Below are 25,829 nucleotides of genomic sequence, written 5' to 3' on the forward strand. Positions count from 1 at the left end.
GTTCCCAAGTCCCCTCACATGACCAGGTTCCCAAGTCCCCTCACATGACTAGGTTCCCTTACATGACCAGGTTCCCAAGTCCCCTCGCATGACCAGGTTCCCAAGTCCCCTCACATGACCAGGTTCCCAAGTCCCCTCACATGACTAGGTTCCCAAGTCCCCTCACATGACTAGGTTCCCTTACATGACCAGGTTCCCAAGTCCCCTCGCATGACCAGGTTCCCAAGTCCCCTCGCATGACCAGGTTCCCAAGTCCCCTCGCATGACCAGGTTCCCAAGTCCCCTCGCATGACTAGGTTCCCAAGTCCCCTCACATGACTAGGTTCCCTCGCATGACCAGGTCCCCTCGCATGACCAGGTTCCCAAGTCCCCTCGCATGACCAGGTTCCCAAGTCCCCTCGCATGACCAGGTTCCCAAGTCCCCTCGCATGACTAGGTTCCCAAGTCCCCTCACATGACTAGGTTCCCTCGCATGACCAGGTTCCCAAGTCCCCTCGCATGACCAGGTTCCCAAGTCCCCTCACATGACCAGGTTCCCAAGTCCCCTCACATGACTAGGTTCCCAAGTCCCCTCACATGACTAGGTTCCCTTACATGACCAGGTTCCCAAGTCCCCTCGCATGACCAGGTTCCCAAGTCCCCTCGCATGACCAGGTTCCCAAGTCCCCTCGCATGACCAGGTTCCCAAGTCCCCTCACATGACTAGGTTCCCTCGCATGACCAGGTTCCCAAGTCCCCTCGCATGACCAGGTTCCCAAGTCCCCTCGCATGACCAGGTTCCCAAGTCCCCTCGCATGACCAGGTTCCCAAGTCCCCTCGCATGACTAGGTTCCCAAGTCCCCTCACATGACTAGGTTCCCTCGCATGACCAGGTTCCCAAGTCCCCTCGCATGACCAGGTTCCCAAGTCCCCTCACATGACTAGGTTCCCTTACATGACCAGGTTCCCAAGTCCCCTCGCATGACCAGGTTCCCAAGTCCCCTCGCATGACCAGGTTCCCAAGTCCCCTCGCATGACCAGGTTCCCAAGTCCCCTCGCATGACCAGGTTCCCAAGTCCCCTCGCATGACCAGGTTCCCAAGTCCCCTCGCATGACCAGGTTCCCAAGTCCCCTCGCATGACCAGGTTCCCAAGTCCCCTCGCATGACCAGGTTCCCAAGTCCCCTCGCATGACCAGGTTCCCAAGTCCCCTCGCATGACCAGGTTCCCAAGTCCCCTCGCATGACCAGGTTCCCAAGTCCCCTCGCATGACCAGGTTCCCAAGTCCCCTCGCATGACCAGGTTCCCAAGTCCCCTCGCATGACCAGGTTCCCAAGTCCCCTCGCATGACCAGGTTCCCAAGTCCCCTCGCATGACCAGGTTCCCAAGTCCCCTCGCATGACCAGGTTCCCAAGTCCCCTCGCATGACCAGGTTCCCAAGTCCCCTCGCATGACCAGGTTCCCAAGTCCCCTCGCCAGGTTCCCAAGTCCCCTCGCATGACCAGGTTCCCAAGTCCCCTCGCATGACCAGGTTCCCAAGTCCCCTCGCATGACCAGGTTCCCAAGTCCCCTCGCATGACCAGGTTCCCAAGTCCCCTCGCATGACCAGGTTCCCAAGTCCCCTCGCATGACCAGGTTCCCAAGTCCCCTCGCATGACCAGGTTCCCAAGTCCCCTCGCATGACCAGGTTCCCAAGTCCCCTCGCATGACCAGGTTCCCAAGTCCCCTCGCATGACCAGGTTCCCAAGTCCCCTCGCATGACCAGGTTCCCAAGTCCCCTCGCATGACCAGGTTCCCAAGTCCCCTCGCATGACCAGGTTCCCAAGTCCCCTCGCATGACCAGGTTCCCAAGTCCCCTCGCATGACCAGGTTCCCAAGTCCCCTCGCATGACCAGGTTCCCAAGTCCCCTCGCATGACCAGGTTCCCAAGTCCCCTCGCATGACCAGGTTCCCAAGTCCCCTCGCATGACCAGGTTCCCAAGTCCCCTCGCATGACCAGGTTCCCAAGTCCCCTTGCATGACCAGGTTCCCAAGTCCCCTTGCATGACCAGGTTCCCAAGTCCCCTTGCATGACCAGGTTCCCAAGTCCCCTTGCATGACCAGGTTCCCAAGTCTCCTTGCATGACCAGGTTCCCAAGTCCCCTTGCATGACCAGGTTCCCAAGTCTCCTTATATTATTAAGTTCATCTCCCCAGGATAGAAAGAAAATACTGTGGAAACCAATTTAAAACAACTTACCTAGAGAAATGCATTCAAGCAGTGAACCTATGGACTATTGAAAAGTGTGTATAAACTCGACTAAAACATTGGTGGTTTAATAAGTAGCTAGTGAGGGGGTTCAAATTGAGACTGTATTCATTACAGGGAAAGATCAAGACCCCCAAATTAAAACCGGTTTCTTTACACATCACCACCACGTGCAGACAGAAACAAGCCAGACTCAAACTACTAGTACCCTGGTTAGCGCTGGGCCGCAGAGACACCGTGGTTAGCGCTGGGCCGCAGAGACACCCTGGTTAGCGCTGGGCCGCAGAGACACCCTGGTTAGCGCTGGGCCGCAGAGACACCCTGGTTAGCGCTGGGCCGCAGAGACACCCTGGTTAGCGCTGGGCCGCAGAGACACCCTGGTTAGCGCTGGGCCGCAGAGACACCCTGGTTAGCGCTGGGCCACAGAGACACCGTGGTTAGCGCTGGGCCACAGAGACACCGTGGTTAGCGCTGGGCCACAGAGACACCGTGGTTAGCGCTGGGCCATAGATAGATAGATCTATCCTCCTCAGAGCTGCTGTAAACAGTCCTAGGCAGCAGCCCAGAGGATTTCAGGTACCCATCTTCGTGGGGATGTGATGAGGGCAGAGAACTCTGGGAAGGACGGTTAGATGATCATATCGTAACCGCTCCGTCATCACAAGAGCTCACTAGCAGTCTAAATAACAATGTCTAACCTTCCCGGGTCGCCTCGGGTGGGCTCTCTGTGCGGCGGGCGTCCTCGAGAGCGCGGCTCCGAAGGCATCCTCCTCTTGTGTCGCATTTTATGAATAACTTGAAACAAGTTAATGCTCTCGTCCTGGGGGAACGTCACACACAGCTGCATTCCACACCCTGGCTCCATTTCCTGCAGGGCCGGAAGGGGGGGGGGGGGGAAACAGATTAGTAGATCAACCCATAGAATCTCTGTGAATCTAAGTTCAAGTTAGTCTTAACTATTCACTCCAAACTATCCCCCCTTTGGGATGCTAACAGTTAACCGTTAATTGGTTAGCCGCCGGTCACTCTTTAGGGTAATTTGCATGACAGTGAATAGTTAGCGAGACAAGGGATCAAATGTATTTATAAAGCCCTTACATCAGCTGATATCTCAAAGTGCTGTACAGAAACACAGCCTAAAACCCCAAACAGCAAGCAACGCAGGTGTAGAAGCACGGTGGCTAGGAAAAACTCCCTAGAAAAGGCCAAAACCTAGGAAGAAACCTAGAGAGGAACCAGGCTATGAGGGGTGGCCAGTCCTCTTCTGGCTGTGCCGGGTGGAGATTATAACAGAACATGGCCAAGATGTTCAAATGTTCATAAAATGACCAGCTGGGTCAAATAATAATAACCACAGTTGTTGTCGAGGGTGCAGCAGGTCAGCACTTCAGGAGGATGGATAGTATGTTCTCTTCATTGGCTAGATGGTGCTTTCAGAAAGTATTCATACCCCTTGACTTATTCCACTTTTTGTCGTGTTATAGCCGGAATTCAAAATGGTTTAAATAAAAACATCACACAAAACAAACACACAAAGTGAAAACAAGTTTTTAGAAATGTTTTAAAATGAAATACATAAGTATTCACACCACTGAGTCAATACATTTTCAATGTACCTTTCAATGCAGTGATTGAAGCAGTGAGTCTTTCTGGGTAAATCTCCTAGAGAGTTGCACTCCTGGATTGGTCAATATTTGAATATTCTTTTTCAAATTCTTCCAAGTGCTGATCAGTGCTTGACACCCATTTTTTAAGTCTTGCCATAGATACACAAGGCCAAAAATCTAGTTAAATTAAAACTGGTAACGAGGCCATTCAAGGAACATTCAACGTTGCCTTGGTAAGCAACTCCAGTGTTTATTTGGCCTTGTGTTTAAGGTTATTGTCCTTCTGAAAGGTGAATTTGTCTCCCCAGTGTCTGTTTCTTTTTAGGGAGTGGCTCCTAATCTGTGAACATACCTTTTAGTATTTCCGAGGCTCTGTATCCGTGAGTGAGTCAAATCTTGCAGTATCTTGTGTGAATTTGGGACTTGATGAATTTTCTCATGCCGTAACCAGATTAGAATAGATACATACCGGTAGTTAAATCAGAGTTAAAATGACAAGAATAAAATATTAGCAATTTCACTAAAAAAACACAAACCAAAACATCAACAGCCACTATAATGTCGAAACATGACTTTGTCATGAGTTCAATCCCATTTGCTTAATTTTGCAGACCCACAACCAGATGAGAAGGCGTATCGCTGCAGAATACTGTGGTAGCCATGCTGGTTAAGTGTGCCTTGAATTCTAAATAAATCACAGACAGTGTCACCAGCAAAACACCTCCTCCTCCATGCTTCACAGTGGGAACCACACATGCAGAGATCATCCATTCACCTACTCTGCATCTCACAAAGACACAGTGATTAGAACCAAAAATCACAAATTTGGACTCAGACTAAAAGGACAGATTTCCACCGGTCTAATGTCCATTGCTCGTGTTTCTTGGCCCAAGCAAGTCTCTTCTTCTTATTGGTGTCCTTTAGTAGTGGTTTCTTTGCAGCAATTTGACCATGAAGGCCAGATTCACGCATTCTCCTCTGAACAGTTGATGTTGAGATGTGTCTGTTAATTGAACTCTGAAGCATTTATTTGGGCTGCAATTTCTGAGGCTGGTAACTCTAATGAACTTATCCTCTGCAGCAGAGGTAACTCTGGGTCTTCCTTTCCTGTGGCGGTCCTCATGAGAGCCAGTTTCATCATAGCGCTGGATGGTTTTTGCGACTGCATTTGAAGAAACTTTCAAAGTTCTTGAAATGTTCCGGATTGACTGAACTTCATTTCTTAAAGTAATGATGGACTGTCATTTCTCTTTGCTTGTTTTAACACTTGTTTGGTTACTGCATGATTCCATGCGTTATTTCATAGTGTTGATGTCTTCACTATTATTCTACAATGTAGAATATAGTAAAAATGAAGAAATGAGTAGGTGCATCCAAACTCTCCCAAGACCCCATTTTTACAACAGGTGACCCCCACTTGGCGACCCCCACTTGGCGACCCCTAGTTTGGGAACCGCGGTCTTACGAGGTGGTGTTGACTGGGGAGGGCCTGTGACAGGGCGATACAATAGACAGCCAAGTGGTCAATTGCATTTTGTTCTAAAGAGAGAACAAATCTCTTTGATAATGCACTTTTACAACCAAAATGACTACTCCTTGTATCTGCTTGGCTGGGTAATTAACATAACACACATTACTGTTGATGATGAAGCTGTCTGTGTCATCAGGGCAGTAACTAGGGTCAAGACAAGTCTAAGTCATCACTAGTTACCACAGCCACAACGTTTTTAAAAAACACACAAAAAAAAACAGGCCTATTTCTACCATTTTACTTAAGTGAGTTTGGCCTTTACCTGTTTGAACACAGTCTCCATGTATTTATTGCGCAAGAACTACAAGCCAAATGTCAGAGAAATTGTGGACTAACATGCAGTGTATTGACAGCTATTCTGTCATATGCTTTCTTTTCTTTTACTCAAGATAATGGAGATGACATCAGGGCAGTAACTAACTACTTTACAACATGCTAGCTCATAGCTATGTGAACGTATGTGTACTGACTGTTATTAACTACTGATAATTGCATGAGAACTGCATCTGTGTATGTGCCAGTGTTGTTGCGTCCCCTGGGACAGTCCATCCTCGGTTTAATGTTGACACAACACCAGAGTCGGTCTTTGACTGGTCCTGCCATGCAAACAAAGAGTTTATAAAACCTAACAGACAGGGAGGGGTATAACAGAGATTAATTTTCAAATTTGGCAAATACCTTTATGGTGCGTCTTGCGCCTGTTGTTTTCACATTTACTGATCATTTCAAAATAATATTTAAAAATCTAATTGAAAAGGAGTTTGTTCTCTGCCCACTTTATTTTATGGATAAAGAATCTTCCATGAAAGATACCTTTCATTGTTCATTTGTTTAAGTCGGTTTCCATATCATTTGGATGAAAATAAAACATAATTTTGATAACTGGTATACCTTGCTAGTTAACTTAGCTAGCCCATCAAACAGTATTTTCTGCACAATCGCACAAATTAAATCCCTTAAAATCTCAAATGGGTCACCACCGGTCATCAAGCTAGTCACGTAGCCAGCAGGGTTGCATCGGTTTCCATTGGACTATATTAGAGCGTGCTAGCCAACACTAGCATTGCTAGAATGCCAACGTTAATTAGCTAACTAATGGCAATAAACCATAGTCTCACGGGTCTTTAAAAATCAAGCAAATGGTACTGAACATGACAAAAAAATCATGTTTTGACATTGTAGTTGCTTCTTTCTTGACATTGCGAATATTCTATTTGTCGTTTAAAGTTTTTTTAAAATAGCTTTGTATCTAATCTGGTTTCGGCATGAGAAAATGAGCCAAGTCCCAAATTCCTGCGAGAAACAGAGAATTTGCACACTCACTGATACGGAGCCTCAGAATTAAAAGATTCGGTCAAGAAACTGATGTTAAGTGCCTTATTGCAAACAGGATGCATGTTTCGGAATATTTTCTAATCTGTACAGGTTTATTTCACTCTGTAATTTAGGTTAGTATTGTGCGTAACTACAACGTTGTTGATACATCATCAGTTTTGTCTCATCACAGCCATAAAACTAACTGTTTCAAAGTCACCATTGGTCTCCTGGCGAAAACCCTGAGCGGTTTCCTTCCTCTCCAGCAACTGAGTTAGGAAGGACGCCTGTATCTTTGTGGTGACTGAGTGTATTGATACACCATCCAAAGTGTAATTAATAACTTCACCATGTTCAAAGGGATATTCAATATGTTTTTTTTGTGTATTATTTAATAAAAACAATTACCAATAGGTACCCTTCTTTGCAAGGCATTGAAAAATCTACCTGGTCTTTGTGGTTGAATCCGTTTGAAATTCACTGCTTGACTGAGGGACTTACAGACTAATTGTATGTATGTGTGAGGTACAGAGATGAGGTAGTCATTCAAAACTCATATTAAACACTTATGCCACACAGAGTGAGTCCATGCAACTTATTATGTACATGTTTACTCCTGAACTTATTTAGGCTTGTCATAATAAAAGGGGTTGAATACTTATTCAACTTTTCATTTTTAATACATTTTCTAAATAACAATTAGACATTATGGGGTATTGTGTGTAGGCCAGTTACCCAAAATGTCAATTTAATCGATTATAAATTCAGGCTTTAACACATTAAAATGTGGAAAAAGTCAAGGGGTGTGAATACTTTGTGAAGGCTCTGTCTAAAGAGGTGAATTAGACGAGACCAATAGATACAGATATATTTAAACGTCAAATTAATGGAGTCGGCCATTTCAGCCACAACCGTTGCTGACAGGTGTATAAAACCGAGCACACTGCCATGCAATCTCCATAGACAAACAGTGACCTTACTGAAGAGCTCAGTGACTGTTATCGTGGCAGTCATAGGATGCCATCTTTCTAACAAGTTAGTTCGGCAAATTTTGGCCATGCTAGAGCCGCTCCGGTCAACTTTAAGTGCTGTTATTGTGAAGTGGAAACGTCTAGGAACAACAATGGCTCAGCCGCGAAGTGGTAGGCCACACAAGCTCACAGAACGGGACCGCAGAGTGCTGAAAAGCGTAAACATCGTCTGTCCTCGGTTGCAACACTCACTACCGAGTTCCAAACTGCCTCTGGAAATAACCTTTGCACAAGAACTGTTTGTCGGAAGCTTCATGAAATGGGTTTCCATGGCGGTGCAGCCGCACACAAGCCTAAGATCACCATGCGTAATGCCAAGCGTCAGGTGGAGTGATGTAAAGCTCGCCGCCATGGGACACTGGAGCAGTGGAAACGTGTCCTCTGGAGTGATGAATCACATTTCACCATCTGGCAGTCCGAAGGTCGAATCTGGGTTTGGCGGATGCCAGGAGAATACTAATTGCCCGAATGCCAACTGTAAAGTTTGGTGGAGGGGGAATAATGGTCTGAGGCTGTTTTTATGGTTTACAATACTTTTGGTCTCTTTCAGTCTAGGACTAGGGTTTGGCCTAGGCCCCAGTGGAGGGAAATCTTAACGCGAAGCGAGGTCCATACAGAATTGGTTTGTCAAGATCGGTGTGGAAGAACTTGACTGGCTAACACAGAGCCCTGAACTCAACCCCATCGAACACCTTTGGATAAATTTGAACTGACTGCGAGCCAGGCCTAATCGCCGACCTCACTAATGCTCGTGGCTGAATGGAGACCCCACAGAATTGTTTTCATTTAACATTTATTTAAACTTTATTTAACTAGTTAAGAACAAACTCTTATTCACCATAACGGCCTACCCCGGCCAAACCCGGGGTAGTATCATATCACGGTCGGATGTGATACAGCCTGGATTCGAACCAGGGACTGTATTGACGCCTCTTGCACTGAGATGCGGTGCCATAGACCGCTGAGCCACTCGGGAGCAACGTTCCAACATCTAGTGGAAAAACTTCCCAGAAGAGTTGGAGGCTGTTATAGCAGCAAAAGGGAGGACCAACTCCTTATTTATGCCCATGATTTTGGAATGAGATGTTCGACAGAGCAGGTGTCCACATACTATTGGTCACGTAGTGTATATAGGAGGTGAATTAGAGGAGGAGACAGATGTGGGGACAAATAGACTGGTAGGTCACAGGGCGGGGTTTTTCAACCCATGCCCAGGGGTCCAATACGCGGTCCGGCATTGCGACTGGGCCCGACTGACTCATGGATAGAAATGATTAATCAATAATGTTTACCTGTCCGTCTCGGCCGATCTTTACAGGCTTGTGTTCGTTCCACGAGTTGGAGAGGTGAGCCGTTTTAGTGAACGGCAACTCCCGTCTGAAAACAAAATGGTTTAGAGCAGAAGTCTTAAAAACAGGTCTGGGACGACAAAACACCAAGGGGCGGTTAAAAGCTCTTTAGGGGCGGCAGGGTAGCCTAGTGGTTAGAGCGTTGGACTAGTAATCCGAAAGGTTGCAAGTTCGAATCCCCGAGCTGACAAGGTACAAATCTGTTGTTCTGCCCCTGAACAGGCAGTTAACCCACTGTTCCTAGGCCGTCATTGAAAATAAGAATTTGTTCTTAACTGACTTGCTTAGTTAAATAAAGGTAAAATAAAAATTATATGGAGATTATCCATAGAGTTCTTTCGGACTAGGGAAATCGTCCCGTAATTAATTTTGTCTGAAGTTACATTTGAATTCTAGCTACATTATAAAAAGGCATGGTTTAGGCCTTACCTGCAGATCCAGTCGATCTTGAACACCCCACCCAGCATCTTGGCGTTCATCCCAGCAGGCAGGACCCAGTGGATGGGAGACCCTCCATGATGAGACTCAGAGGACAGCCTGGCAAAACCTGCACGCACAGGAGGACACATTCAGTACACTACGCACAGGAGGACAGACCATATTCAGTACACTACGCACAGGAGGACAGACCATATTCAGTTCACTACGCACAGGAGGACACATTCAGTTCACGAGACTTTGTCTCGCCATCTTGCCGCTTTCTGGAGTCAAAAAGGTGATCAACATTTACACAACATTGGGAAAACTCCAGTCCTGGGGGAGGCCTCGACACTTCTGCTGGAGATGAATGAAACACATACATGGGGAAAGCCAACTCCAGTCCTGGGGGAGCCTCGACACTTCTACTGGAGATGAATGAAACACATACATGGGGAAAGCCAACTCCAGTCCTGGGGGAGGCCTCGACACTTCTACTGGAGATGAATGAAACACATACATGGGGAAAGCCAACTCCAGTCCTGGGGGAGCCTTGACACTTCTGCTGGAGATGAATGAAACACATACATGGGGAAAGCCAACTCCAGTCCTGGGGGAGCCTCGACACTTCTACTGGAGATGAATGAAACACATACATGGGGAAAGCCAACTCCAGTCCTGGGGGAGCCGACACTTCTACTGGAGCTGGATGAATGAAACACATACATGGGGAAAGCCAACTCCAGTCCTGGGGGAGCCGACACTTCTACTGGAGCTGGATGAATGAAACACATACATGGGGAAAGCCAACTCCAGTCCTGGGGGAGCCTTGACACTTCTGCTGGAGATGAATGAAACACATACATGGGGAAAGCCAACTCCAGTCCTGGGGGAGGCCTCGACACTTCTACTGGAGATGAATGAAACACATACATGGGGAAAGCCAACTCCAGTCCTGTGGGAGCCGACACTTCTACTGGAGCTGGATGAATGAAACACATACATGGGGAAAGCCAACTCCAGTCCTGGGGGAGCCGACACTTCTACTGGAGCTGGATGAATGAAACACATACATGGGGAAAGCCAACTCCAGTCCTGGGGGAGCCTTGACACTTCTGCTGGAGATGAATGAAACACATACATGGGGAAAGCCAACTCCAGTCCTGGGGGAGCCTCGACACTTCTACTGGAGCTGGATGAATGAAACACATACATGGGGAAAGCCAACTCCAGTCCTGGGGGAGCCTCGACACTTCTGCTGGAGATGAATGAAACACATACATGGGGAAAGCCAACTCCAGTCCTGGGGGAGCCGACACTTCTACTGGAGCTGGATGAATGAAACACATACATGGGGAAAGCCAACTCCAGTCCTGGGGGAGCCGACACTTCTACTGGAGATGAATGAAACACATACATGGGGAAAGCCAACTCCAGTCCTGGGGGAGCCTCGACACTTCTACTGGAGCTGGATGAATGAAACACATACATGGGGAAAGCCAACTCCAGTCCTGGGGGAGCCGACACTTCTACTGGAGCTGGATGAATGAAACACATACATGGGGAAAGCCAACTCCAGTCCTGGGGGAGCCGACACTTCTACTGGAGCTGGATGAATGAAACACATACATGGGGAAAGCCAACTCCAGTCCTGGGGGAGCCGACACTTCTACTGGAGCTGGATGAATGAAACACATACATGGGGAAAGCCAACTCCAGTCCTGGGGGAGCCGACACTTCTACTGGAGCTGGATGAATGAAACACATACATGGGGAAAGCCAACTCCAGTCCTGGGGGAGCCGACACTTCTACTGGAGCTGGATGAATGAAACACATACATGGGGAAAGCCAACTCCAGTCCTGGGGGAGCCTTGACACTTCTGCTGGAGATGAATGAAACACATACATGGGGAAAGCCAACTCCAGTCCTGGGGGAGGCCTCGACACTTCTACTGGAGATGAATGAAACACATACATGGGGAAAGCCAACTCCAGTCCTGTGGGAGCCGACACTTCTACTGGAGCTGGATGAATGAAACACATACATGGGGAAAGCCAACTCCAGTCCTGGGGGAGCCGACACTTCTACTGGAGCTGGATGAATGAAACACATACATGGGGAAAGCCAACTCCAGTCCTGGGGGAGCCTTGACACTTCTGCTGGAGATGAATGAAACACATACATGGGGAAAGCCAACTCCAGTCCTGGGGGAGCCTCGACACTTCTACTGGAGCTGGATGAATGAAACACATACATGGGGAAAGCCAACTCCAGTCCTGGGGGAGCCTCGACACTTCTGCTGGAGATGAATGAAACACATACATGGGGAAAGCCAACTCCAGTCCTGGGGGAGCCGACACTTCTACTGGAGCTGGATGAATGAAACACATACATGGGGAAAGCCAACTCCAGTCCTGGGGGAGCCGACACTTCTACTGGAGATGAATGAAACACATACATGGGGAAAGCCAACTCCAGTCCTGGGGGAGCCTCGACACTTCTACTGGAGCTGGATGAATGAAACACATACATGGGGAAAGCCAACTCCAGTCCTGGGGGAGCCGACACTTCTACTGGAGCTGGATGAATGAAACACATACATGGGGAAAGCCAACTCCAGTCCTGGGGGAGCCGACACTTCTACTGGAGCTGGATGAATGAAACACATACATGGGGAAAGCCAACTCCAGTCCTGGGGGAGCCGACACTTCTACTGGAGCTGGATGAATGAAACACATACATGGGGAAAGCCAACTCCAGTCCTGGGGGAGCCGACACTTCTACTGGAGCTGGATGAATGAAACACATACATGGGGAAAGCCAACTCCAGTCCTGGGGGAGCCGACACTTCTACTGGAGCTGGATGAATGAAACGTGTACATACATATGAACCATATGAACTTCACCTTGGAACTTGCCACTCTCCTTGACTGAGAAGACCAGGATGACACTGCGATCGGAGCGGAAGGCAGCGTTCAGCTTCTTCTCATTAACAGGCAAAGTGGACCACACACCCTGGAAATAACAAAGTCAACATCCGACTGTTTGCTTGTATTCAACATGGTGAAATATTTTCACACCAACTTATATTTCGGTACATTTTCTGCAGTTCAAAAGGCATTTGACAGTGTTTTGTACAGTCTACCTAAGAGACTATGGTTACGTCCGCGACGCCACCCGACCTCCGCAACACCACCCGACCTCCCCGGCGCCACCCGACCTCCCCCGAAGCCACCCGACCTCCCCCGAAGCCACCCGACCTCCCCCGAAGCCACCCGACCTCCCCCGAAGCCACCCGACCTCCCCCGAAGCCACCCGACCTCCCCCGAAGCCACCCGACCTCCCCGAAGCCACCCGACCTCCCCGAAGCCACCCGACCTCCCCGAAGCCACCCGACACCACCGTATTCACTATATGATGCACTACTTTTAACCATGGCAATACCGTCGGTCACAAGCAGTGCACTACGTAGGGAGTAGGGTGCCATTTGGTACATAGCTTCCGAGTTAAAGGGATACTGTGAAATCCTGGCATACAAGGCCCCTGTTCTACTTATAGCATTCTATAGTGCACGCACAGACATACAAAGTCCGTAGTAGTTTCACGAGCCAATGCTAACTAGCGCAACGACGAAGTCTATAGATACGGTAACATTGCTAACTTCTTTTATACTGCACACAGAGACATGAAAATGGTATCTGACTCCGGGGAAGTAGAACACTGGTATATGTGTGCTAGAATTTCCCAACATCCCTTTAAGATACCTTAGCCTTGGCCAGGGACACGTTCTCATGGTTGTTGCTCTTGATCATGAAGAAGCGGGCGTCTCGTATGACGTACTTCAGCTTGCTGTTCTGGTTCTTGCGGACAGCGCGGACAGACGATGACAGTTTCTCAGAACCTGGAGAACACCACGCAGTTTTAAAATACGTGCAAATAGCTTATTCATAGCACATGGCATGGCTGCAACAAAAACAACACTCAGAACAAGAGAAAGATCGATACATTGATTCTTCAGCAATGAAAGACAAAATGGACAGTGTGCTTTAAGGATATAACAACTAACAGATAAGCATCGGTCCCCGATTCAAATGTTTAAGGCGCTAGTGCATCAGTCCGCGGGAGCCCAGACCGATCCAAAAGGGTGCATCGCTAATAAAACCGATTCCAATGTTATGAATCGCCAGTTGACTAATGATTTTCAGCCTTATTCCTCTCATCTGTTGTGACTGAATTGATGAGTCTCCTTCAGCCTTATCAAACTAGTCTTTGTGTAACGGAGTCTCCCTCAGCCTTATCAAACTAGTCTGCGTGTAACGGAGTCTCCCTCAGCCTTATCAAACTTGTCTGCGTGTAACGGAGTCTCCCTCAGCCTTATCAAACTTGTCTGCGTGTAAAGGAGTCTCCCTCAGCCTTATCAAACTAGTCTTCGTGTAACTGAGTCTCCCTCAGCCTTATCAAACTAGTCTTCGTGTAACAGAGTCTCCCTCAGCCTTATCAAACTTGTCTGCGTGTAACAGAGTCTCCCTCAGCCTTATCAAACTTGTCTGCGTGTAACGGAGTCTCCCTCGGCCTTATCAAACTTGTCTGCGTGTAACGGAGTCTCCCTCAGCCTTATCAAACTTGTCTGTGTGTAACGGAGTCTCCCTCAGCCTTATCAAACTTGTCTGCGTGTAACGGAGTCTCCCTCGGCCTTATCAAACTTGTCTGCGTGTAACGGAGTCTCCCTCAGCCTTATCAAACTTGTCTGCGTGTAACGGAATCTCCCTCAGCCTTATCAAACTTGTCTGCGTGTAACGGAGTCTCCCTCGGCCTTATCAAACTTGTCTGCATGTAACTGAGTCTGACACGGACCTATAAGTCAGATAACTGTCCTACCAGTGCGGGAGACGGAGCTGCCGAGGCCAACGAGAGGTAGACCTACCCTATTCCCTGTTCTAATATCGGTAGGTTACATCTGCATGGGAAATGATAGGCTTTAGTCATTGAGGGACAACCAGTCTAATTTGCTGGAAATGTAAGAGGTTTTTTAAACAGGCAGAGCGGTGTAGGTTACCGGAGTGGACAACTCACATCTAACTGCTGACCGGGGCTTTTCCGTTAACAGGTTCACCATACTAAATATGTTTTTGGGTAGTTCTGGTATAAACAGTCAGTGCGCATTGGGTCATTTTTTACATCAGAAGTATAAAAGGTGTAATTTCAGAATTTCATAAAGAGAGTGTCCCAATAATCTCTTCTTCCTGAATTGTACACTTGTTCACTACTTCCCACAAATGTATCAACCATTGAATTGGTGTAAGCAAATAGACTAGAGGGGAGTTCCCACCATTTTCTTATTCCAGTCATTTCCTTCTTAATCCATGAAGGGAAGTGAACAAGTGCACACTTGGTAAGAGGGACAGATAAATTGGGACATAGCCCACGTGAATGTTGAGCAGGTGTGTTTTACCTGAAGCCTCAGAGGCAGAGCCGGAGAGAACAGACTCGCCCTCAGAGAAGGACACAGACTCAGACCGGGAGTCGCTGACTTCACTGCGAATGTCGTAATCATTTGGAGCATTCTTGGCTCTCTGATCCACTTCCTGCACCTCATACTCTTCCTCCTCTTCATCTTCCTCTCCCTCCTCCTCCATGTTGGATCGGTGTCCCTCGGAGGACTCGGCCGTGCTGCCCGTCTCCTGGTCTGATGCCCCCTCTTCTTCTGCTGCTTCCTTAGAGGGGCTGACCCTGCCCTCCTCGCTGGGAGGACTCAGCTTCTAGACAACAGAACAGATGGACATCAGTAACCTAACTCTCAGTCTCTACAGAGGAAGGACATCAGTAACCTAACCCTCAGTCTCTACAGAACAGATGGACATCAGTAACCTGACCCTCAGTCTCTACAGAACACAGAGGAGGGACATCAGTAACCTAACCCTCAGTCTCTACAGAACAGATGGACATCAGTAACCTTACCCTCAGTCTTTACATAACAGATGGACATCAGTAACCTGACCCTCAGTCTCTACAGAACAGATGGACATCAGTAACCTAACCCTCAGTCTCTACAGAACACAGAGGGACATCAATAACCTAACCCTCAGTCTCTACAGAACACAGAGGAGGGACATCAGTAACCTAACCCTCAGTCTCTGCAGAACACAGAGGGACATCAGTAACCTAACCCTCAGTCTCTGCAGAACACAGAGGGACATCAGTAACCTAACCCTCAGTCTCTGCAGAACACAGAGGAGGGACATCAGTAACCTAACCCTCAGTCTCTACAGAACAGATGGACATCAGTAACCTGACCCTCAGTCTCTGCAGAACACAGAGGAGGGACATCAGTAACCTAACCCTCAGTCTCTGCAGAACACAGAGGGACATCAGTAACCTAACCCTCAGTCTCTACAGAACACAGAGGGACATCAGTAACCTAACCCTCAGTCTCTGCAGAACACAGAGGGACATCAGTAACCTAACCCTCAGTCTCTGCAGAACACAGAGGAGGGACATCAGTAACCTAACCCTCAGTCTCTACAGAACACAGAGGGACATCAGTAACCTAACCCTCAGTCTCTGCAGAACACAGAGGAGGGACATCAGTAACCTAACCCTCAGTCTCTACAGAACAGATGGACATCAGTAACCTGACCCTCAGTCTCTACAGAACACAGAGGGACATCAGTAACCTAACCCTCAGTCTCTACAGAACACAGAGGGACATCAGTAACCTAACCCTCAGTCTCTGCAGAACACAGAGGAGGGACATCAGTAACCTAACCCTCAGTCTCTGCAGAACACAGAGGGACATCAGTAACCTAACCCTCAGTCTCTACAGAACACAGAGGGACATCAGTAACCTAACCCTCAGTCTCTGCAGAACACAGAGGGACATCAGTAACCTAACCCTCAGTCTCTGCAGAACACAGAGGGACATCAGTAACCTAACCCTCAGTCTCTGCAGAACACAGAGGGACATCAGTAACCTAACCCTCAGTCTCTGCAGAACACAGAGGAGGGACATCAGTAACCTAACCCTCAGTCTCTACAGAACACAGAGGGACATCAGTAACCTAACCCTCAGTCTCTGCAGAGCATATGGACATCAGTAACCTGACCCTCAGTCTCTACAGAACACAGAGGGACATCAGTAACCTAACCCTCAGTCTCTACAGAACACAGAAGGACATCAGTAACCTAACCCTCAGTCTCTACAGAACACAGAGGGACATCAGTAACCTGACCCTCAGTCTCTACAGAACAGATGGACATCAGTAACCTAACCCTCAGTCTCTACAGAACACAGAAGGACATCAGTAACCTAACCCTCAGTCTCTGCAGAACACAGAGGAGGGACATCAGTAACCTAACCCTCAGTCTCTACAGAACAGATGGACATCAGTAACCTGACCCTCAGTCTCTACAGAGCATATGGACTAGTGTTGCATGGTATACCAAAGCTTTTCTTTACTAGAACATTCAAAACGGTTCCCACTGGGAGTCTGTCCCCGGGGAACCACTGGGAGTCTGTCCCCGGGGAACCACTGGGAGTCTGTCCCCGGGGAACCACTGGGAGTCTGTCCCCGGGGAACCACTGGGAGTCTGTCCCCGGGGAACCACTGGGAGTCTGTCCCCGGGGAACCACTGGGAGTCTGGACTGTATCATATTAGCGCCACTCATGTTATAAAGTTAACACATTTTAATAACGCAACACAGCATGTAGAAATGTTGAATCTGTTAAATTACTGTTCGCAAAACAATGTTAATTACAGACTAAAACACTTTGAAATGTGAGAAGATACCGGTAGTGTCCAACTTTCTTATAGGCCTAAAATATGTGACAATGTTACATACAAGGACATACCATTTCAAATGATTAATTTAATAAAAACAAACTTTTCAATTTAGCCTTTTGTTTTTATGATGAGCACCCCATAAAAAAAAAAACTGGTAGCTGACTGGTAGCCTGTTGGTTATGTTGGCCAATCAAAGCGGCTCAATGTGTAGCAAGTGGAGTGAGAGTTCACTAAGGCAAGATGGAGTAAAATTACAGAATTTAAAGCTAGTGAAATAACAAGTACATTAGAGTGTCTAGTTTGAGAAACAGACGTCTCACAAGTCCTCAACTGGCAGCTTCATTAAATAGTACCCGCAAAACACCAGTCTCAACATCAACAGTGAAGAGGCGACTCTGGGATGCTGGCCTTCTAGGCAGAGTTCCTCTGTCCAGTCTCAACGTCAACAGTGAAGAGGCGACTCCGGGATGCTGGCCTTCTAGGCAGAGTTCCTCTGTCCAGTCTCAACGTCAACAGTGAAGAGGCGACTCTGGGATGCTGACCTTCTAGGCAGAGTTCCTCTGTCCAGTCTCAACGTCAACAGTGAAGAGGCGACTCCGGGATGCTGGCCTTCTAGGCAGAGTTCCTCTGTCCAGTCTCAACATCAACAGTGAAGAGGCGACTCCGGGATGCTGGCCTTCTAGGCAGAGTTCCTCTGTCCAGTCTCAACGTCAACAGTGAAGAAAGAGGTGACTCCGGGATGCTGCCCTTCTAGGCAGAGTTCCTCTGTCCAGTCTCAACATCAACAGTGAAGAGGCGACTCCGGGATGCTGGCCTTCTAGGCAGAGTTCCTCTGTCCAGTCTCAACGTCAACAGTGAAGAGGTGACTCCGGGATGCTGCCCTTCTAGGCAGAGTTCCTCTGTCCAGTCTCAACATCAACAGTGAAGAGGCGACTCCGGGATGCTGGCCTTCTAGGCAGAGTTCATCTGTCCAGTGTCTGTGTTCTTTTGCTCATCTTAATCTTTTATTTTTATTGTCCAGTCTGAGATATGGCTTTTCCTTTGCAACTCTGCCTAGAAGGCCAGCATCCCAGAGTCGCCTCTTCACTGTTGACATTGAGACTGGACAGAGGAACTCTGCCTAGAAAGCCAGCATCCCAGAGTCGCCTCTTCACTGTTGACATTGAGACTGGACAGAGGAACTCTGCTTAGAAGGCCAGCATCCCAGAGTCACCTCTTCACTGTTGACATTGAGACTGGACAGAGGAACTCTGCCTAGAAGGCCAGCATCCCAGAGTCGCCTCTTCACTGTTGACGTTGAGACTGGACAGAGGAACTCTGCCTAGAAGGCCAGCATCCCAGAGTTGCCTCTTCACTGTAGACATGGAGACTGGACAGAGGAACTCTGCCTAGAAGGCCAGCATCCCAGAGTCGCCTCTTCACTGTTGACATTGAGACTGGACAGAGGAACTCTGCCTAGAAGGCCAGCATCCCAGAGTCGCCTCTTCACTGTAGATAGAAGCTACAGAATTGTATTTTTGTTGAGTTTGAACAAGCGAATGTGAACGAGAGGCATTGAGTGAGTGAACAAAGTTTACGCACATGCAGTACTGGCTCTGAGTGTCTCCTACACGCTGCGTCTGTGTCGAGTCTGGAGTTGCTAGGTCAACAGTAGCAGGGTAGCCTAGTGGTTAGAGCGTTGGACTAGTAACCAGAAGGTTGCAAGTTCAAACCCCCGAGCTGGGTGTCGTTCTGCCCCTGAACAGGCAGTTAACCTACTGTTCCTAGGCCGTCATTGAAAATAAGAATTTGTTCTTAACTGACCTGCGTAGTTAAATAAAGGTAAAATAAATTTTAAAAAATAAACAGAGAGGAGTAAAAGTATTAATTTAGCCATTTACTTTGGTACCAAGTTCAACTAGGGGTCGTGTCAACAATTCGTTTTTTTTCAAGCAGGGAAAAAAAATAAAGAAATATCTTCCTGTGTTTTGTAAACGTACATCTAAAAAAAAGGCGTATTTTTGTCATTTCTGCATCAGACTCATTTTTTTGTGCTTCAGTTGCACTTGAGAATTCACCAGAAGGCATTCTATCAGCTGACAGCGCTCTGCGGATCTACTTCTCTCTGCTACTTGTCCGGGTGTAGCCAGCCTACTTGTCCCCAGTAAAATGCCAGATTAACTTTAAGCAAAACATAAGGACATGTAGCGGACTCCATTCTTTCTGTGATAGGTCTAAACATTATCAGTATGATGACCATGCATCTTGCCTTTTCATTGTAAGCTCATATACTTGTGGCTCCCGGCCAAATAGCGTTAAACTTCCGTGGTCACAGGATATAAATGAAGCCATTTACCACTTGATTTTGGGACAGAAACAATGTGTGGCTTGGATTAAGTTAAATACTATACTATACTGTTCAATGGCTACCCTGGAAGGTTTTCACTTGTGGACAGCAGGTGAGTGCCAATATCTACCAGGTAGAAACGATTCATGCCCACCAGGACCAGAATTGAACAACCCTGCAGCTATGCTAAAGTAATTTCCCCCCCCATAATCCTTGGTAAAGCAGCTCCTACCTCGGTGGTGAGCTCAGGCATGATCCCGTGTCTGTCTGGCTCTCTCCTGCGGCCCAGGGACTTGTCAGGGTGGGCTGCTTTGGGAGGCTCCCCTCTCTGCGCCCCACCATCTCTTATAGGATGGGTCTTCCTGCGGCCAAGGGGCTTGTCAGGGTGGGCTGCTTTGGGAGGCTCCCCTCTCTGCGCCCCACCATCTCTTATAGGATGGGTCTTCCTGTCCTCATAGTAACTATCAGTATCGTACTCGGAGGGGTGCCGTCCCCTCCTGGAGTTGACTGGCTTTTTCCCGCTGGCCCCAGCCGAGGGGGCTGATCTCTTAGTAGCCTGTCTGGCGGTGGTGTGAGCCGTGGGTCGCAGACGCTTCAGCACGTGGTTATCCCCTCGGTTGTTCTTCCTCTTAGACCCTGGAGGGCGGGAAAAGTCATCTTCAAATATTAAAAAGGTCAATATCTAACCTGGTCTGTTTAGTGCTCTTGGGTCTATTTGGGATTCGATACTGAATTCAATAAAAGCTAAAAGTAGTAAGAAGCATCAGGGTTTCATTTTTATTTTATTTTACGTGTGCACCCTTATTCAACCATCCGTTTGTGCTCTTGCCAGCTCCATTACAAACCGGAATGATTACTATGAGTGGATTTAGCATTGACGGCACAAACAGACTCGGGCTAACCAATATAGGCTTTTTAAAAATCTGCCAATTCTCAGAACTGTGTGGTTAAAAAAAAAAAGTACCTTTTTTCTGATTGACGTGCTTTTCACTCTCAGGGTTATAGAGCTCGTCATCCTGGTCAGGGGCCTCGGTGAGGATGTCATCCAGCACGTTGAGCTCTCCGTCTGGGACGACAGATTCAACCACACTGTGTTTAATAGAAAATCTACTACATTTGATCAAGGCCCATAGAGCTCTGGTCAGAACTAGTGCCCTATGCAGAGCAGGGCTGCCCAATCCAGGTCCTGTAGGGCCGAAACACTTCTGGTTTTCATCCTCGCTTTCTAAAACCAGGGACTAATTCAGACCTGGGGCACCAGGTGAGTGCAATTAACTACTAGTAGAAAGAAAGAAAAAAAACAGGAGGACCTGGATTGGGCAGCACAGATTACAAGAACAGGATGCTATTTGGGGCATTAGTGGTTTATAATTAGTAGTATTAGTGGTTTATAATTAGTAGCATTAGTGGTTTATAATTAGTAGTATTAGTGGTTTATAATTAGTAGCATTAGTGGTTTATAATTAGTAGCATTAGTGGTTTATAATTAGTAGTATTAGTGGTTTATAATTAGTAGTATTAGTGGTTTATAATTAGTAGTATTAGTGGTTTATAATTAGTAGCATTAGTGGTTTATAATTAGTAGCATTAGTGGTTTATAATTAGTAGCATTAGTGGTTTATAATTAGTAGCATTAGTGGTTTATAATTAGTAGCATTAGTGGTTTATAATTAGTAGCATTAGTGGTTTATAATTAGTAGCATTAGTGGTTTATAATTAGTAGCATTAGTGGTTTATAATTAGTAGCATTAGTGGTTTATAATTAGTAGCATTAGTGGTTTATAATTAGTAGCATTAGTGTGTGCACAACAGAGTTAAGCACCTATGGCCTAGTGAGCTGATGTTTGGACTGGCCTTCTTGCCTGCGTACAGGGCTAATCAATGTTTTTTTTAGATATTATTATCATCATCAAACTAGTTAGCGCCACAGGAGACAAGTCATCCAAGCCTCTGGTCTCAGCTAGAGCTAGGGGGTGCACAACTCAGAACAATCGAGTTGCACAGTTCTGCTTGATCTCGTTTAGCTAGCTAATGAGACGCGATTGGTTCTGTTAACCATCTCTGTAGCTTAGTTAGTTAGCTAATAGCTAGCTAACTAATAACTGAATAGCTAGCTATGTCCAGAGGGTAAAAACCCAAAATATATATAACCAAATTGGGATGTACGATATATCGGTGAACATATCGTATCGGCCGATATTAGCTAAAAAATACCAACATCACCGATGTCTAGTTTAACGCCCGATGTACAAAACCGATTCCAAAGCTGACGTGCAGACCTATATAACGAAGGTACATGACGTAATGATGCCACGTAACATGTAGCGCTACACGTGCAACACAGCATTCCTAACCTGGCCCACAATGTCTGCTGTGTGGATCAACCAGTCAACAAGTCCGGCAGTCATTTGAAAGAGTAAGAACATTTCAGCAAGATAACTCAAAAGGCGAAATCCATTAACGCCAAGAAAATGGAATTCATTGCCCTTGACCAATCAACCGTTCTCTGTCGAGGGTGATGTTGGCTTTCGCCGACTGGTCGCGGAACGGTACACACTACCAAGTGCGCTTTTTTCAGATGTTGCCCTACCGGAGTTACACAGTAATAGCGACACTATTAGCTTCACGACATACATACTATGGAACTCCGTTTGGATCTTTGCATGTCAAAAAAGATACAGTAGCACTGTCAAAGCTGTACAAAAAAAAATAATCTGCAAACACCGATGTTTTTACAATACCGCGTTGGTAATAAAGCATAAATTGTTCAACCGTAAACTTCTGGGGTAGCTAGCTTTAGCTTGGTACCTAGCTAGCTTTAGCTTGGTACCTAGCTAGCTTTAGCTTGGTACCTAGCTAGCACCAATACAACCAGCCTGAAAACTGCAGTCCTTTTCATTATTCTTAGCAATGATTTAGGAATCCTTGTGAGTAAGTATTAGCTAGGTTGCCACTTGTTGTTTACCTATTGAAATTGAACTTCAGTTCATGAAAATAAATAGCTAGTTAACTACTTAACCCTGTTGCCCAAAGTTAACGTTATAAGCAGCCAGCTAGCTTCATCTGGCTAGTGAGGCTCGACCGGACCGGGCTGTGAAGCTAGCCACAATAAGAATTAGGCACAAGTGGAATTTGCGGTTTGCCTTCAAAATAAAAGAATGTCATTGACAGTGATGGAAAAGAATAAATGGTAGAATTATGCCATACTTTTATTTTGAAGGCTAACTGCAAAGTCCACTTGTGGCTAATCCTTATTGTGGCTAGCTTCACAGATGGGTCCGACCACCATTAATCAAATAAGAACTGTCTTATAAACTAGGCAAGTCAGTTAAAGAACAAATTCTTATTTACAATGATGGCCCGGATGATGCTAGGCCAATTGTGTGCTGCCCTATGGGACTCCCAATCCCGACCGGATGTAATACAGCCTGGATTCGAATCAGGGGCTGTAGTGACGCCTCTTGAACTGAGATGCAGTGCCTTAGACCGCTGCGTCTATGCGTGTGTGTTAACTATTTAACTGTACTAGAATGTTTAAAAGGCTGCTAAAATGTTTAATATCGGTATCGTGTTTTTTTTCGGCAAGGAAAATATTGGATATCGGTATCGGCTAAAACTGTGATATTGGTGCATCACTAATAACTAACCCAGACAGTTCATTGATGTTGTTTTCAATGTCTTCTCTGTGCACATTACCTTAAATAGCCCCTGCACCCTTTATAAAAACACTTTAGCTTTTAAACTTTAGCTAAGGGTCACGTTCACAAAACAGTGGGTTAACTGCGACAGATTTGTACCTTGTCGGCTCGGGGATTCGACCTTGCAACCTTTTGGTTACTAGTCCAACGATCTAACCACTAGGCTACCTGCCGTTGAATTGCGACTCCACTGTCTTTGTACTGACATTTTGCCTGTTTGATTGCCTTAAAAAAATGTTAGTTATTTCCTGTGTATTGGATCATATTCCCAGTCACCTCGACATGGTTAAATGCAGTGGTTCACGCTTTCAGTTTTGCGCGAATGCTGCCATCTATCCATGGATTCAAATTATTTGTATAAATTTTTCCATTTAAAATGTAACCTTTATTTAACTAGACATGTCAGTGAAGAAGTTGTTCTTATTTACAATGACGGCCTACACCGGCCAAACCCGGACGACCCTGGGCCAATTGGTAACGTTTTCCTCAAATTTGCTTTGTTAAAATCTCCAGCTACAATAAATGCAGCCTCATGCTGTGATTTCTAAACCTTAAACCCCGACCTGGTCTAGAAGGGTGAAATTGCGGCCTGCATTTCTAGGGCGTTCCTGCATGTGGGCAACAGTAGGTGCGGGGGCGTCAACAGTAGCTAGCTGGCTGTGCACCGGTAGACAGTGTCCTTCATCCCCACCTGTCTGGTACTGCTTTCCCACAGTTATGTTAATGACAGCAAGGGCAGGTGGGAGCTTAGGACACTGTGTGCTAGCCTAGCCAGCTAGTCCGGTACACAGCAGGCAGGGGCGAGATCAAATCTGTGTCGACACTGTTAGCTAACAAGCATGCTAGCTAACATAGGGTGTTAACATAGGGTGTCCTTAACTAGCAAGCTAGCAGGAAGTTCACACATTTTAGTAATTTAGCGAACGCTCTCATCAAGAGCAATTTACAGTAGTGAGTGCATACATTTCCGCATTCGAACCAATGGGACAGTCGAGGGGGGTGTTAATGAAGGAACCAATGGGATAGTCGAGGGGGGTGTTAATGAAGGAACCAATGGGACAGTCGAGGGGGGTGTTAATGAAGGAACCAATGGGACAGTCGAGGGGGGTGTTAATGAAGGAACCAATGGGACAGTCGAGGGGGGTGTTAATGAAGGAACCAATGGGATAGTCGAGGGGGGTGTTACTGAAGGAACCAATGGGACAGTCGAGGGGGGTGTTAATGAAGGAACCAATGGGATAGTCGAGGGGGCCCAGAATTGCACATTGTTTGCCCTGGTCTGCTTGGCCAGCGTTCCCGGTAGTCTCGCACATCTAGTTTTTAGAAACTGTGGTGCTGTTTTCTTTGCTAATTAGCTATAACATTAAGACTAGTATCTAGTAACCAAATGAGTATTATAACTCGTTAACTAGCTATCGAAACGTGGTAACGTTAACCTGGCTTTGTGTAAATGAATATTAGCATATTTAAATGAACTCACTGACTGGCCATTCCAAAAAACCAGTTGGGAGAAACTCGCGTCGTTGACAAAACTTCATTAATTACTGACTTCATTGTCCCCATGGGGAAATGTTGTTGCAGTATCATGTACACGTTTAAAGTGACGTTTAAATACAAAACAAAAAATGGACAATACAACTTCTATAACAGGTACACACACACACATATATATATGTTTTGTTTTAAAGACTAGCCTGCTGGCCTTACTGAGTTTATAGGAAGATTATCCCGAGCTATTTAGGAGGGATATCACACCTGGCACAAAGGATGGTTAGAAACACAGCCAGAGAGATGTATATGATGCTCATGTCTCCGCCCTAACAATGGGAGTCATCCTAGAGTCTGGAAGGCTAGGGGACAAGTTTAGGTCCAAAAAAATAAGCCCATAGAAAATCATAAACCCATAAACTACTGCGATTAACGTTACGTACCTTTCTCATCTCGTTTGTCGACCGCCATCTTCCGCCCCTTTCCCTGCTTTCCGCTAACCTTTAGAGGACTCGTTTTTACCTTCGCTCACGGGTGACCCGATAGCTAACTAAATACTTATTTAGCAAAAAAAAATGTTAAAATGATGCCCCCCCTCCCCTTCAATGTTTACTAGAAGTGGGTCTCATCGTAGCTACTGAAATGGCGGATCCCTCCTTTATCTTCGTGTTCATTTCCGGTTGACTAGACCCCGTGTTGCGTATTGCTGCCTTTCGCAGGTCGGAGTGCAGATTGCACATTTCTAACAAAAAGGCACCACGATCTAACCCTACACCCATCCCACTACTTTGGCCCTCTAGATGATACTACACCAGGCCGTTGGACTGGAAAGGTGGAACCCCTTCTCTCAAAACTCCCTGTAGATCTCCTGAACTAATTTATTCCACCTTTATTTAACCAGGTAGGCTAGTTGAGAACAAGTTCTCATTTGCAACTGCGACCTTTTTTCAACTTGCACGCACCCTGTGAAGGTGAAATAAACACCTGCCGCGCTCTGCGCGTGAATCTACACCTTTCTCTCCCTGAGTATTCATTACAATGTTGAAGTTGAAATGGTGC

At 46.7% G+C, this 25,829-nt stretch overlaps 1 protein-coding gene across 1 annotated transcript in view; it reads right to left on the reverse strand.

Annotated features, from left to right (window-relative positions):
• The window catches only part of LOC139422656 (YTH domain-containing protein 1-like), a 40,941-nt gene extending 15,494 nt beyond the window's left edge, over positions 1-25,447 (reverse strand). The window contains exons 1-9 of the mRNA XM_071173821.1: positions 25,214-25,447; positions 20,549-20,650; positions 19,817-20,220; positions 14,929-15,235; positions 13,241-13,377; positions 12,383-12,491; positions 9,487-9,604; positions 9,001-9,085; positions 2,924-3,093 (exon numbers count right to left, since the gene is read on the reverse strand). Coding sequence (XP_071029922.1) covers positions 2,924-3,093; positions 9,001-9,085; positions 9,487-9,604; positions 12,383-12,491; positions 13,241-13,377; positions 14,929-15,235; positions 19,817-20,220; positions 20,549-20,650; positions 25,214-25,241 — 1,460 coding nt within the window. The 5' untranslated portion in view covers positions 25,242-25,447. The remainder of the gene's footprint in view (positions 1-2,923; positions 3,094-9,000; positions 9,086-9,486; positions 9,605-12,382; positions 12,492-13,240; positions 13,378-14,928; positions 15,236-19,816; positions 20,221-20,548; positions 20,651-25,213) is intronic.
• Positions 25,448-25,829: the final 382 nt, after the last annotated feature.

This window comes from Oncorhynchus clarkii, chromosome 12 (assembly GCF_045791955.1).
Source record: "Oncorhynchus clarkii lewisi isolate Uvic-CL-2024 chromosome 12, UVic_Ocla_1.0, whole genome shotgun sequence".
Lineage (NCBI taxonomy): Eukaryota > Metazoa > Chordata > Actinopteri > Salmoniformes > Salmonidae > Oncorhynchus > Oncorhynchus clarkii.